Source organism: Pleurodeles waltl, chromosome 3_1 (genome assembly GCF_031143425.1).
Source record: "Pleurodeles waltl isolate 20211129_DDA chromosome 3_1, aPleWal1.hap1.20221129, whole genome shotgun sequence".
Lineage (NCBI taxonomy): Eukaryota > Metazoa > Chordata > Amphibia > Caudata > Salamandridae > Pleurodeles > Pleurodeles waltl.
The window spans coordinates 707,322,783-707,338,339 of NC_090440.1; the positions used below are offsets into that span (position 1 = coordinate 707,322,783).

The 15,557-nt window shown below is 47.4% G+C and overlaps 1 protein-coding gene across 3 annotated transcripts in view; it reads left to right on the forward strand.

Moving 5' to 3' along the window:
• The window catches only part of MACF1 (microtubule actin crosslinking factor 1), a 1,225,213-nt gene that overhangs the window by 404,856 nt on the left and 804,800 nt on the right, over positions 1–15,557 (forward strand). For all 3 annotated transcript variants that reach the window (XM_069223412.1, XM_069223414.1, XM_069223413.1), the window contains one exon: positions 1,429–1,581. In XM_069223412.1, coding sequence (XP_069079513.1) covers positions 1,429–1,581 — 153 coding nt within the window. The remainder of the gene's footprint in view (positions 1–1,428; positions 1,582–15,557) is intronic.

Here is a 15,557-nt window from a genome sequence, read left to right on the forward strand (position 1 = left end):
GCAGGGTTACCAGAAGCTCTGTACAGTTGTTTCATGGTTTCTTTCTTTTGGTGGTAACTTGCCTTCTTGGTAACTGGGCTGCACTCCAATGACTCTACCTGGTCCAGCAGACTCGGGGTCCATTTGTGAGTGTCCGCTCCTGGTCTTGGGTGCTCCACAGTGGCAAAGAGTGCCAATCTGATGATCTAGGCTACCACCTTTCCCCAGCAGGCTCCTTCAGCTGTTATGGCCCTGTGCCGCAAACAGGAGTTAACCCAACTAACCCTCGGAGTCTGTTGCTTCCGCTGGACTCAAAAGTCAGCTTGTCTATGAGCAGGACACAGGAGGCACAGTCCTGTCTATTCATACACCTATGAAGAATTTGCCAAAACCGCAATGATTGCTCATCTCGTCAACCTGGACTGAGTTGCAGTCTATTGTAAGCATTACAAAGATAGGGTAGGGCTTGACCAGTCAGTCAAACCATTCATGTGAAATCGTTTAACCTAGACCATGTTCTTTAATTTATATTTCATTTGAACAGTACAGTTAATTATATTTAATCCTGCAGATCAAATATGAAGCCTTCATAATGTTTTGTCTTAGCAAACATAAGTTGTCAAACATTTTGACGACCTTCACCCATGAATCTTACAACCTCTGCCGCATCTGTACAGCAGTTTTGGACTTTATTGTTCTATATTGGCCCGTGTGTCTTATCAGCTCATGCTCCTGTTCATGTGTGTCGGTCACATGGATGGTATCTTTTTTTATTTCCCTTGCATGAGTAAATAACTGCTAGCCATTACTGCTGAGGACTTCTTATTAATCAGGACTTTTTCCTTCTAGTAAATTACCAAATATTCGTTCACAGATTTGACCTCACTTGCATGTCGAGACTCTTGCTACTCGCTGGAGCATACTGCATAGTTTCCCCCCTTAAGCAGCCTTTTTTTGCATCTGCTGTCCCTACTCTGCAAAGGTAAACTCTTCAGGAGTCTAATGTCTAATGGGTGCATTCCGCTGTTCTGAAATGTTAATTGGTTTGAGTGCTTGGCTAAAGGAGAGCAGCTGGTTTCCTCCTCTTGTAGTGATCTACCAAGTCACCTGTCTATATGATACGCCCTCTTCAACATGAGGAAATAGAGGTTAGTGCTATATCCCAGGGCTCGTTTGGCCAGGTTAAGGCCATCTTCGGCTAAACTCCCAGTGTTCTTGTGACTGTTAATCTTTTATTGTCTTGTAGAATCAGTCGATATAAAAATGGTGGGCCTGTAGACGAAGTGACTTACAATTATTCCTTCCAGCCTGTAGACAAAGCACTTACCTCAAGTTTACTTACAAGGGCCATCTAGTCGGGGGGGGGAATGGGCTATTCTGCTGTTGCTGTAAAAATGATGGATTGCGTTTTTAATGAAGGATTGATTTTTAATTTTCTTTGTCCTGCAGAAAGTTGTGGAAGAGGAGAAGCAAGATCAGGTGGATGCATTGCGGCACCTCATGGGCTGGGCAACTGGCTTAGCTCAGGTTATGAGACCGATGAATGTATTGTCGAAGAGCACAACACCAGGAGATGTCAGGCAAAACCTTGCTGAGCAGCAGGTGAGTCTACTGCTGTCTCCCTCTCCCGCTTCTTACATTCTGTGCTCCCACCTTCTCATCTCTCTCCTTTTTTCAGACCAAAAATGTATCATGCTTTACTCTTCATCTAATCTTGCTCACATTCTCACCACCCTTATTTATCCTACCCCCATCTCTTTTTGACTGAGCAGTATTCCTCTTTCTACCTGCACATTTGTCATACCTGATGACTCAATGCAATGTTAGGTTTGGAAGATGAGTCATTTGGGATGAGGGATGCTGCACTGGGTGGCAGTCCACTGGGTCTGGGAGATGCAGGCAATGGAACATGTTGGCTGGAACACACCAACATCTCAAAGGCAGTTTGATTGCAGCATGCATCACTGGCTTTCCTTTCTCCTGCTTATCAAACCAGCACCAGTTTGTTCACTTGGGCACCTCCAGCACCCAGAAGATCATTCTCACCTACAGAGTTCCCCCAGTATTCCATCTTGCCAAGTCTCATCTTCAACTTCTGTATCTAAACCTTTGGGCCTCTGCTCATGTATAACAGCATCACAATTTCCCAGTGCACTGATGAAATACAACTCCACTTCAAAGTCTCATCCTTTCTAGCCATCTGTGCCACTGCACACACCTCAGCCAGAGCTGCATGTCCAGCATCCATCTGAATCATAACCTTTCCAAAACCAAATTCCTGCTATTGACCAAAAAGATCAGGGAACATCTAGTCCAGTCTTGGTGCAACACCATAAACCTGGAAAAAGCAAACCTCAACTTTAACCCTGTGCCAAGTCACTTTAATTCACTCTGATCATTGATGTCACCCTCAGGGAGCACACCTCCAACAACCTAAGTTTACCTGGCACTAGCATTCTCTGAGAGTAAGTGAAAGTGTTCCTCTCTAAAAGCAACTTCAAAACTGTTGTTCAAGTTCTGATCCTTTTGCATCTGGGTGGTGACAGTGTCCTGTGTGGTGCCTGTTAAACTCCACAACGACCTCTTATACCCCCAGCATCCTGCATTCTTCAGCACACCTCATCAAAGCACTGAAGAAATATGACCACATCCCTCTCCACTGATTGAACCCCACTTGCTCCTCTTGACCGTACACACCAACATTAAAACCAGCTACTTCATCTACCAAGCCATTATGACAAGCACCTCTCCTGATCTGGCTGACACATTCACCATCTCCAATGGCTTGTGCACACCTGCAGCCAGGAGATCGTCAGATTGGAGGCAATGATAAGAAAAAACAAGGCATAGTGACTTCATATAATCAAATGCCACATGAAAGCATCACCCCTGTGCGCTAACATCAGTTCCTTTCTTTCCACGCCTTCGGACACTGATTTGGAGCTCACTCCCAAACCTTTTTCTCATCTTTGATGAGTTTTCTTACAAAATGTTTCCTCTTCAGTGTGCAGTGGAACATGCTGTCACAGAAAACGACAGGGTTTTAACTCTCTAAAGACTATCACAAGCAGTTGTTTGTCTTGGACCACACCAGGTATGTCACTGGTGCCTATGTTCCTTGCAGTACCTCAAGGAGAACGTCAAGGATCGTCGCTCAGCCCCACCCTCTTCAATGCATGCATGGTCCTTCTGGCCAACGTTATCTGCGCACACATCATCAACATCGTTTCTGACACTGACAACACACAGCTCATACTCTCCCTCTCAGATAAGACCCCCAACACAAGAAACAAGTTCACCGCCTGTATGCCTGAAGTCACTAACTAGATGAAAGCCAGCTTGTCTCAAGCTAAACATCGACAAGACAGAAGTAGTGATCTTGGCAAGAACACCTTACCATGGGACTTCATCTGGTGGCTGACTGAACACAGACCCACACCCAGCAGACATGCCAAGAACCTCAGAATAATCATCAACAGCAAACTAGACATGACCGCACAAGTCAACGCTGTCACTGCATCCTTCTTCCATGCCCTGAAGATGCTGAGGAAGAACTTCAAATGGCTCCCAAGCAGCACTAGAAAAACTGTCACTCACGCTCTAGTCACCAACAAGTTGGACTACTGGAACACCCTCTATGCCGGATCACCAAGCAACTCACCAGAAGATTAAAAACCATCCAGAACTCAGCAACTAGACTCATCTGCACTTTTCCACACAAAACTCCTACCACACCTCAGGGAGCTCCATTGGCTTCTGATACACAGTCACACTCATTTCATATTCCTAACGCACACCTTTAAGGCACTATACAACTTAGACCCCACCTATCTGGACAATCTCATTGCCTCCCATCAACTACCCAGACACCTCTACTCCACAGGAATCCTACTCGCACATATCCCACTCAGACAGAACCTGATTAGGTGAATGAGCATTCTCTTACAATGCTCCTCCAGTGTGAAACAGCTTCCCACTCTGTATCAGAGCCTCCGCCTCTCTTCTTGAATTCCGTGAGAAGCTACAGACCTCGCTTTTCAATTAGCCTACATACCATAGGCAGGGCTGGGCACACACTCCTGCTCACCGCCAGGATACTTTTGTGGATTATAGTGCATGTTACAAATACACATACCATAACAGTGCACCTCGACTTCCCAGCTCCATTGGTGAGTCTGCAACAAGTGGAAGCTTTAAAGGAAGCCGTGATACAAACCTTTGGCTCGCGCTGACACACCTTCGGTCCACAAGGTTTCAAGTAGGGTTTCAATCAGAATACTGTTGGTGAATCCGTGTTCAATGCAGTCTACATTGCTTGACTCCACTGAATGGTCTTGTCTGACTCCAGTGCTAATACAAAACTAACTTCAGTGCCGCGGCCCTCCTAGTCTCAGGTGCATTGACACTCAAACAATGCCAGAGGAGTAACCTTCTGTCATATCTGACTGTGAGCTGAATCTGACACTACCTCCACCGAAGTTGCGCCTCTCACATCCTTTGGTGCCTTGGTTCATTCTGATTCTGACTGAACATTGCCTTTACCAAGAACCTTCCCACAGACGCTTCTTACTCATTTGGCTCAGACTCTGAACACAGTCAACATGGTCAGGCGATGATGGGAACAACGCATCCCATTACTATGATGAAGACAATATTTATATATGGCCTTCAGAAGACCAGTGGTCTGGCCACCTCCCTAGACACTGCACTGGATTTCTATTGGTCCTCCTACAGAGGAATCAGCCTCTTTTACAGCGGTTATTAGATGGGCTGCTGAAGTGTTAGACCTGCAACTGCTGTATTATGGAGTCAAAACCAATGTCAGACGGAAGTGCTGCAGTCTGGGCAGGCTTTCAGAAAACCACTTTTTTCTTCAATGAAGCCCTAACGGACACACAAAGGGTCACTTGGGACAAACATTGTTCTTGCCCGGTCATAAATAGACAAGTGGTGAGTAGACACATACCTGCAGCTGGTGACCCACCTTTTTTCACGCAACATTCTGCACCTGAAAGATTAGTGGTCCAGGCGTCCACCAGTAGGCTAAAACCTCACAAATTCCCTACCACACCTCCTGATAGGAAATCAAAATGCATTAAAGCATTAATTCCATTCGAGAAGGGGAAGTTTTGCTCGACCAGTCTAGCCCTTTATTCTGCCTCCTGGGACAATACTCACATGCATTATGGGATATGGTCAGTGAGATCTCGTTGGCAGTCTCCAATGAATATAGCACCAGGCTGGTGCAGATGATCATGATGGTCATGATGGTCATGACACAGCGATGCACGTCATCCTCTCTGGACTGAACACCACTGACTGCTTGGGCAGGAAAGTTGATACTAGTGTAGAGCTTCAGCGCCACACATGGATTTAATCCATTGTCGTCTTAGTAGACATTCAGGCGTCACTAATGGACATGCCATTTGATGGCATCTGTCTCTTCGGAGGTAAGGCAGAGTCAGCCCTGGAGTGCTTTCAGGAAAGCAGGACCACGGCACTCTCTCTCATCCATTCTTCCTTTTTGCACCCATGTGGCAGTATCCCCAACAGTATGGCTCCTTGCAAGGCTTGGAAAGGGGCACAGCTCAAAGACAAACAGCAAACTCTTCCACAGCAGCAGACCACTACCAGGCCTTTCAAGGCTAGGGTCGGGACTGCACACTACCTCACCGGTCCTGCTACCATCTCCAAGCCACTTTAGCTTGCCCTAGGTGGTTCTTGGACATCTACACAGGTGGCAGAGCGTTACATTTGACCGATGAGTCCCTAGTATATAGTACGAGGTTTATCCAGGGCCTATAATTTAAAGTGTCCCCCCTGGGACTGCAGCACTTGTTATGCCAACCTGAGTGAGACAAGGTTAAACATGGCTCCCAGTCTGCCACCTTAGACTGGAAGAACAGTTTAAAAATGCTCACTCAATTTTGCCATTTAAAGGAATAGCAAAGGCCAAATCTCCCTTTTTAATGCATGTATGTCACCCATATGGCATACCTAGTAAGCCCTAAGGCTGGGTGCTGTATGTTAAAAAGTGGAATATTTACATATTTCAGCAGTAAAAACCCTAAATTATCGTTTTTACTGTAGTAGGTCCATTGACAGGTACAGAATTACAGGGTTGGACCCCAGCCCAGATAACGTCTGAATGGGGCTACTGAGTTTGGATTCAAAAAAATCAGTGCATTATTTTGATTTAAAGTTATAAAAAGATTTGGAGATATACTCAAGGATAAATGAAATGGATTTTGGAGATAACATGGACTACCACTAAAACTGTTCGGAGAACTTGAAAGAGGTTGGACTTACTAATATTCTTTTCCTCTTGACTTTTGAGGGAATGAACAATGAATTTTGAGTTTGCAAATTAAAGTGCCAGGAAATTTACGAACTATTATTTCTAAGGTTTACTGCCTTTCATTGAGCCGTTTATTACAAAATATGTGCTTTGATAATTGTATTATACACATAGAAACTTGTTAGAAGGGTGAACAACTGTATTTTCAAGATAAGTGTACACTTGCTCAACGGGTGCCTCAGCATTTTCACCTCTAGGGGTAGGCTAAGGAGCTCGCTGAGTGTCGAGAGAGGGGCCTCGTCATGTTGGGAATGGCCAGAATGGTGCATCCTGGGATAGCAAGATGCCACGCTTCCCCAGGAAGTGATCATCAGGAGCGAGGGGACCCAGTAGCCCATTGGCTTCCAACCGAGTACTTCCAGGAGTGCATTTTCTAAAGATAAATAGGGTACCCCTGGCACACAGGCCTCAGATCTTTACCGGCTTGGAAAAAGGACTGAAGAAGGATTGCCCTGCTGCACCATGAGACCAGCAAAGAGATGCTGCACTGACGAGGACTGCAACTGCTGCACGTGGTGGCTAGCGAAGAGAAGAACTGTGCCTGCCACGTTGTGCTCAAGGAAAAGCTGTCTCCAGAGCCCAGTGAAGGCAAGAGAACTTCAAAGGGCCAGCTGACTGGCCTCATGTTAGCAGTACAGGGACACAACAGCTGTGGAAGCCTAGGTTGCTGGGTCAAGTTGGTAGCCCAAAGTCTTCATGTTGGTACCACCAATGCTGTACAGTACCGAGGACCAAGAGCCGACACACACAGTTGCATCTGAGTTTGCTGAACCAAGGAGTGCTGTTGAAGAGTTGCTGTGACACTGGGAAGGCGAGCTATCAACTGAGGAAGGTTTGGTCTGTGACCTTGACAATGGGCGACTGGACTCCGGCCAGACCAGAGAGGACTTCTTGGGACATCGTCTCCTGGATGCCCTCACCATCTTCGTGGACTGAGGAATCCTTGCAGAAGGCCCCGTTGACTGCATCACATCCACAGCATCCTTGAATCACCTTCAGCATCCTTCATCCCTTGCACCAGGACTACTCCTTAGGAATCTATCACAATGTGGGTAAAGTGCTTGGAACTTTTGAAGGACGACTACTTCAGGTAATGTAACTGTACTTCAGACAGACTGAATTGACAATTACCTACATCTTCCTTGATAAAGTTTCTAAGTGTCCAGTTCGTTGACTTTGCCAAGGCATGTATGCAGTTGCATGAAATTGCTTTGATTTATTACTGCTTGTAAAATCTATATCTCCAGAACCCTCAGATGGATCTTTTTCATTCTAATGTTTAAATTCTTATAAAAATATACTCTATTTTTATAAACTGGTGTCAGATTTCTTGAGTGTTGTTGATTTCATTGTCAGTTGTTTTGGTGCTTTTTAATTATTATTTATTTACTTTTTTTGCTCTGAACAAGAATACTTCTCAGTGCCACAGCTACCCAAGGTTGTGCTAAGGGTTTTACGATGAAACCTACTGGACATAAACAGGTTGGTAAGTGTGTTACACGGTGAGGTTGCACAACCACACCATTTAATACACTCCATTTCCTCACAACAGTCTATCAAAGGGAGGCTGGTTCAAGCCCCCAAGGACAGTACGACTGCCAGAGTCGTACTGCAACAAGCGGTGAGATCCTGTGTCAGGAGGCCCTCTGCCTCTGGAACTGCCTGAATCTGCAGGGCATCTCCCTGATCGTGAACAATGGGGCAAGTTCTTTTAAAACTCTGGGTGGATGAGCTCAGCCAGTTGCACCTTGCAGATCACAAATGGCAGCTACTTCCAGAGGTGCCTCAGGGCGTCTTCCAGCAATGGGTGTAACGCTGGCTTGATCTGTTCGCCACTGCTGAGAATGTGCAATATCAATACTGTTTCACGCTGAGGTCCCCACGCTGGGAGATGCAGCCCACCTAGAGTGGAGCTTGGAACTTCTGTATGCATTCTTGCCTCTGTCACTCCTGTCAAGAGTTTTAAAGAAGCTGAAGAACGACAATGCCCAAATCATCCTCGTGGCTCGGCATTGGGCCAGGAGTGTGTGGTCCTGGAACTATGGGCATAAGCATCTGTCCTCCGATCACGCTGCCACTTTGTAATGATCTTCTGTTGCAACAACAGGGCAGGGTGCTCCCCATGATCTGCACAGTCTACACCTGTACGTGTGGAGATTGAGCAGCGACAGTTGATTGCCCAGTCCTTTCTGAAGCAGTGGTTGTCAGGCATCTGTCTATGAAATCTGTAAATGCCAGACACGGATACGTTTGTGACCTGGTGTAAATCCCTCCATACAGAACCTTATACAGAACCATAACGAGAAAAGGTTTAGGATTTTCTGCTTTTTATGCTCTCTTTAGCCCAGCAAGAACTTGATGAGGGCACTGTTAAAGGTTATTTTCTGACAGAGACTTCTATCTGTAAATTCCTCACCTTTTGGATATTCTCCAAGTGTGTCAAACTGGATCTGAAAACTTTTCAATCGTACCTTGGCGCGCTGTCATGTGGCACCATGCAACTCTGCAGTGACACCATTTTGCTCTGGAAATTATGTTCAGGGCCCAATTATGTGCCACCTGTGCACTTTGATGTCAGTTTCTTTCCTTCCACACCACGAGACACGCACCCTGGTGCCCCTTCGTGTCTCTCAGAGTCCATTTTTTTCAAAACCTTTCCAGTATGCACGGCATGTCACGCCCCGAAAACAACAGCTTTCAAATCCTGTATGGACAGTCACAAGCAAATGTCTGTATGCTTCCAGGTGTCTGGGGCTGGGACACAATTCCAAGCTGTGCAGCTACTCTACATCAATGAACCTTCAGGGACCATGAGGCGAAGCTCTGTCATCAAGCTCAAAAAAGGCTCCTCATCAGAACTGCTCTAAGTTGCAGTCCGCATATTCTTCCCAATTATACTCCCAGAGCCAACAAAGCCTCTTGAGGGGTTGTTCTTCACTGCTGTCAAAATGTTCCGCTAAATCTAAAATGAAGCCTAACAAATCAAAACTGCGTTCTGCTCCTTCACACCGCTCTCATTCAACTGAGGAAGCACGTGGGCAGCTCCAGACATCTCATTCGCGCTCCTGAAGTTGGCAGTCTTCAGAGCCAATCCCGTAATTGAATCTCCCACTACATGAGTTTTTGGTTCCTTTCAGCCATGCCACAGCAGATGAAAGGCTATGCACTGGCTCTTCAGATTCTTACCAACTCCCTCAGTTCTGTTTTCGGGCTGAGTGGTCTTCAATCTTGAATCGTGCCTGCGGGTTCACCCTCCGCAACAGTCGGACCCTACAAGCCCCCCTTGCTTCCAACTCCACTTTTGAACTTGCTTCTGGCATCATGACCTACACCAGCCCATGGTACTTCAACGCCGATGCAGACTCCATCGATCTTGGAGGAGGTGATCCAGATCTATCTGATGCCGGTCCAACCTTGATCGACATCACACCCGAATCCAACCGAGACACATCTTCTCCTATTTCCCAAGGAAAACAGCACACTTTACATTCCCTTTTTTATGCAGACTCAGCTGTGGCTATGACTCTGGTGATGATTTCACTCAACACTACCAGAATGATAATTTGTACATGAGCCTACAGGTCAGTGGTCTCAATACTTCCACTGAAACAAGTCTCCTTATACCCCCTGAATCTGCCACTGAGGAATCTGCATAACACTTCATGGTGATACATTGGACAACGGAAGTCCTTGACCTCCAACTTACCACCATTGAGGTGAGGCCAATGTCTTGACTGAAATCCTCCAACAGGGGCAGACATCTTCTGAGCCGTTTAATAAGACGATGACGGATACCTTATTGGGGACATGGGTGAGAACTTGCTCCAGTCCCCTGGTCGATCAACACCCTTCTTCTCTTTCACGACAACCTTCACTTGACAGCCTGGTGGTGCAAGCTTCCTTGTGCGGCTTTGGCCATGGTGTCCCCCGTGTCAGCCCATCCAGCCTCCACAGGAAACCCAGGTGTTTTTTTGGTCAAGGCTGTGGTGGCCACCTCTGAGCAGGCCACGGTTAGCAAAGTGCTCAGTCAGCCACCCCCATCTGCCAAGCCTCTTGAGCGTGCAACTGCAGGAGCACAGCACTGATGGAGGACCATCTCTCCATTTTGTAGCAGGAAGTGAGCTTTTTTTGGCCAAAGAAGCTACCAAGAGGGTTCCTGAGCCAGAAGTAGGTTGTGGTTGCTATTCCTGCTCCTTTCTGGTGCCCATGAATGATGGAAGCCTGCATCCTTCAGAAATAGAAATACAAAGTGCTTAAATTGGCCCATTGGTCAGGGTGCCAGCCTTCCCTTGCCCCGATGAAGAACTGAAAATAGGCTTGCCCCAGGCAGGCAACCACCTTTAGACTACAGTAAACCTCTTGTCATCTTTGGATTTCACTATCAATGTTCTGAAGTCACACCAGACTCCTTCTCAGATGCTCATCTTCATCAAAACCATTCTGGACATTGTTCAGGAAAGAGTGTCCAGGATATTCAGGCTGTGATCCCAATCTTTCAGCCTTGGTCCTGGATTTCATTGCAGTAGACTATAAGGCTGCTGGGATTGATGGCTTCCTGCCTTCTGTTGGCTGAGCATGCCCGGTGACATGTGCAGGCTCTATAGTGGGATCTGAAGTTTCAGTGGGCCCAATATTAAAGGGACCTCTCTGACCACATTCACATTTCGGACGAGCCTGTTAAGGATCTGCAGTAGTGGTTACTGGACTGTGATTGGGCCTGCAGCTTTCCCCACCCAGAGCTTAAAGTAGCGACTGATGCAGCTAGGGTAGTCATCTAGGAGACTTGGAGATCAGAGACCTGTGGTCTCCGGCGGAATCCTGGCTCCAACCAACCTTCTGGAGCTGGGGACCATGTTTGCTGGTTACAGCCTTCCTTCCGTCCATTTAAGGGAGGCTGTGAGGAAATACCTTCCTTGGCATGGTTACCCCCTGACCTTTTACCTTTTGTTGATGCCAGTTATGATTGAAAGTGTGCTGGGACCCTGCTAACCAGGCCCCAGCACCAGTGTTCTTTCCCTAAACTGTACCTTTGTTCCCACAATTGGCACAGCCTGGCACACAGATAAGTCCCTTGCAACTGGTACCCCTGGTACCAAGGGCCCTGTTGCCAGGAAAGGTCTCTAAGAGCTGCAGTATGTCTTATGCCAAACTGGGGACCCCTCACTCAGCACATGCACACTGCCTCACAGCGTGTGTGTGCTGGTGGGGAGAAAATGACTAAGTCAACATGGCACTCCCCTCAGAGTGCTGTGCCCACCTCTCACTGCCTGTGACATAGGTAAGTCACCCCTCTAGCAGGCCTTAAAGCCCTAAGGCAGGGTGCACTATACCACAAGTGAGGGCATATGTGCATGAGCACTGTGCCCCTACAGTGTCTTAGCAAAACCTTAGACATTGTAAGTGCAGGGTAGCCATAAAGAGTATATGGTCTGGGAGTTTGTCAGACACAAACTCCACAGTTCCATAATGGCTACATTGAAATCTGGGAAGTTTGGTATCAAACGTCTCAGCACAATAAATGCACACTGATGCCAATGTGGGATTTATTGTAAAATACACCACAGAAGGCATCTTGGAGATGCCCCCTGAATACCAGTCCGACTCCTAGTGCTAGGCTGACCAGTTTCTGCCAGCCTGCTACAACCAGACGAGTTTCTGGCCACATGGGGTGAGTACCTTTGTCACTCTGTGGCCAGGAACAAAGCCTGTACTGGGTGGAGGTGCTTCTCACCTCCACCTGCAGGAACTGTAACACCTGGCGGTGAGCCTCAAAGACTCATGCCTTTTGTTACAGCACCCCAGAGCATCCCAGCTAGTGGAGATGCCCGCCCCTCCGGCCACTGCCTCCACGTTTGGCGGCAAGGCTGGAAGAGATAATGAGGAAAACAAGGAGGAGCCACCCACCAGTCAGGACAGCCCCTAAGGTGCCTTGAGCTGAGGTGACTCCTGCCTTTAGAAATCCTCCATCTTGAGATTGGAGGATTCCCCCAATAGGATTAGGGATGTGCCCCTCCTCTCCTCAGGGAGGAGGCACAAAGAGGGTGTAGCCACCCTCCAGGACAGTATCCATTGGCTACTGCCCCCCAGACCTAAACACGCCCCTAAATTTAGTATTTAGGGGTGACCTAGAACCCAGGAAATCAGATTCCTGCAACCTACACCAAGAAGGACTGCTGACCTGAAAGCCCTGCAGAGACGAGGGAGACGACCTACCGGCATGTCTCCAGACTCAAAGAACCTGCACAGCGACGCATCCGACAGGGACCAGCGAACTCTGAGGACTCAGAGGGCTGCCCTGAAACCGAAGGATCAAGAAGCTCCCGAGAGCAGCAGCACTGTTAACCAACAGCAACATTTTTGCTACAAAGAAACAACTTTCAAAGAACTCTCACTTCTCGCCGGAAGCGTGAGACTTCACACTCTGCACCAGACGCCCCTGGCTCGAGATCCAGGGAACAAAAACCGCAGAGAGGACTCCCAGGCGACTGCAACAACATGAGTAACCTGAGTCGACCCCCCTGGAGCCCCACAACGATGCCTGCAGAGAGGATCTAGAGTCTCCCCCTGACCGCGACTGCCTGGTAACAAGGAACCCGACGCCTGGACCAAGCACTGCACCCGCAGCCCTCAGGACAGAGAGGAGCCACCCACCACTGCAGGAGTGACCTGCAAGCGGCCCTCATCCTAGCCCTGTCTGTGGCTGGCCCAAGAAGTCCCCCTGTGCCCTGCCTGCATCTCCTAAGTGACTCCCAGGTCCCTCCATTTCTTCCTATAGCAAACCTGATGCCTACTTAGCCCACTGCACCCGGCCGCCCCTGTGCCGCTGAGGGTGTGTTTTGTGTGCCTGTTTGTGCCCTCCCCACCCCCCACCCCGTGCTCTACAAAACCCCCCTGGTCTGCTCCCCGAGGATGCAGATACTTACCAGCAGACCGAAACCAGAGCACCCCTGTTCTCCATAGGCAGCTATGTGTTTTGGTCCCTCCTTTGACCTCTGCACCTAACCGGCCCTGTGTTGCTAGTGCAGTGACTTTCGGGTTGCCTTGAACCCCCAACGGTGGGCTGCCTATGGCCAGGAGACTGACTGTGTAAGTGCTTTACTTACCTGCAAAACCTAACCAAACTTACCTCCCCGAGGAACTGTTGATTTTTGCAGTGTCCACTTTTAAAATAGCTTATTGCCATTTTAACCTGTACCATGTGTACTACTGCTTTAATTCAAAGTTCCCCACTTACCTGTGTAAAGTACCTTGCATTTTATGTATTTGCTTCAAATCTTGAATCTTGTGGTTCTAAAATAAATTAAGAAAATATATTTTTCTATATAAAAAGTATTGGCCTGGAGTTAAGTCTTTGAGTTTGTGTTCCTCATTTATTGCCTGTGTGTGTACAACAAATGCTGAACACTACCCTCTGATAACCCTACTGCTCAACCACACTACCACAAAGTAGAGCATTAAAATTATCTAATTTTGCTACTATCAACCACTAAGGGGAACCCTTGGACTCTGCACACTATCTCTCACTTTGAGATAGTTTATACAGAGCCAACTTCCTACAGAGTCTGATTTAGGTGCCCACAAACAACACCACTGCCATGTGGGTACTACAAAAAACAGGGTGAGGTCACGAACCTCTGGAAATGGCTGGACTGTCAAGGAATTTTCGGGAGGTTAACCACCTCTCAGTTTGTTGGAATGCCAAGGTGGAAGTGCTCAGCTGCCTGTGCCTAGCAGATACACCTGGAGGTAGTGAGAGGTCTCTTCTGTTCAGTGCTTAATTTGTGCTTGTTGTTGCCGGTGCTGAGCACCGTCACTTATTTTTCAGGGTAATAATGATTAGTTTGTTCTCGAAGCTCTACATGTGTGGGCCCAAATAGCCTTGAAAGCAACTGATGTCAGCTTGCAGGGGTGACACCTATATGGGCCCCACACATCATTTCCAGAGTGAACGGAATCAGTGTGGAGCCGCATAGTGCCACCTGACGGCACACTGAGGTACTACTGAAAGGTTTCTGGATCCAGTCTGACACTTGGGGAGTATTCAAAAGGTGAGGAATCTGTGGCTAGATAGAGAGTTTACCGGAAAGAGTGTTCCCAAAGGCTTTTTGGCCTTTTTTCGCATTTGGCAGACTTACCATCTGTATTTAACTCACTTGTTGTGATGCATTTTCTTAAGGGGCTAGTGTTTAATTTTCCACCCACGCCTTTTGTGATCCGCAGTGGGACCTTGATTTGGTTCTTGCTTTTGTTATCCATACCCCCTGTTACGTCGATGTTCCGCTGTCCTTTGTTTCCTGACTCTCAATATAGTGTTCCTCATAGCTATAGGTTCAGTTTATCTTGTGAGTAAGCTACAAGCTCTGTCCGTTTGTCCACCATTCACCACCTTTTTCTTTGGCAAACTGGTGTTGTGGACTAAGGCAGCATTCTTGCAGAAAGTTGTGACCCCTTTTCATGTCGGACAAACCATCACCCATCTGGCATTCTTTGCTCCGCCTTGCCCCTCGAGAGAGGAGGAGATGCTCCTTCGCTTGGACCTCAAAAGTGCTTTGAACTTTCACATCAATTCTACTAAGGACTAATGCTGTGGACGACAAGCTCTTTCTTGTGTCTGTGGTGCAAAGAAGGGTATGGCAGTGCAAAAAGAGGACCATATTGAGGTGGATAATCGACTGTATCAAAATCTGCTACATATTGGCCAAGAAGAAGCCCCTGGATGATCTAGGGCCCATACACCAGAGCTAACATTCCTACCACTGTATTCGGATGTGGAGTGTCTGTTTTGGACTTCTGAATGAAATTTATCCTTTTCTCCATCTGTAAAAAGGTTCCAATTTAGAGATCTGTGCACGTTCATATCGGCTCCCTTATCAAGCTCCGTGTCCAGTGGCATGGACAGAGTCAAGACAAGGTCTTACATCAGAGCACACAGGTGTGGCACTTATATGTGCCTCTGGCATCACTTTTGGGCAGGTCGCAGTCAAGTGCTGTGGAGGAGCAATGCTGAGAAATATCTCCTGATCCAGTTTGGCGTCTGGGAGTATTAGCAGGGGGGGAGGAAGGTGCGAAAACATGACCGAAAGTAAGTTACTTGTTCATGAAGTGTCCGGAAAGCAACTTTCAGCACACAAAATCTTCTTCTGTTTGTAATGAGTTGAATTCAAAAAGTTAAATAAAAAACTTGAAGTATTTTATGTCAATTGTTGCTGAGAGGCGTGTC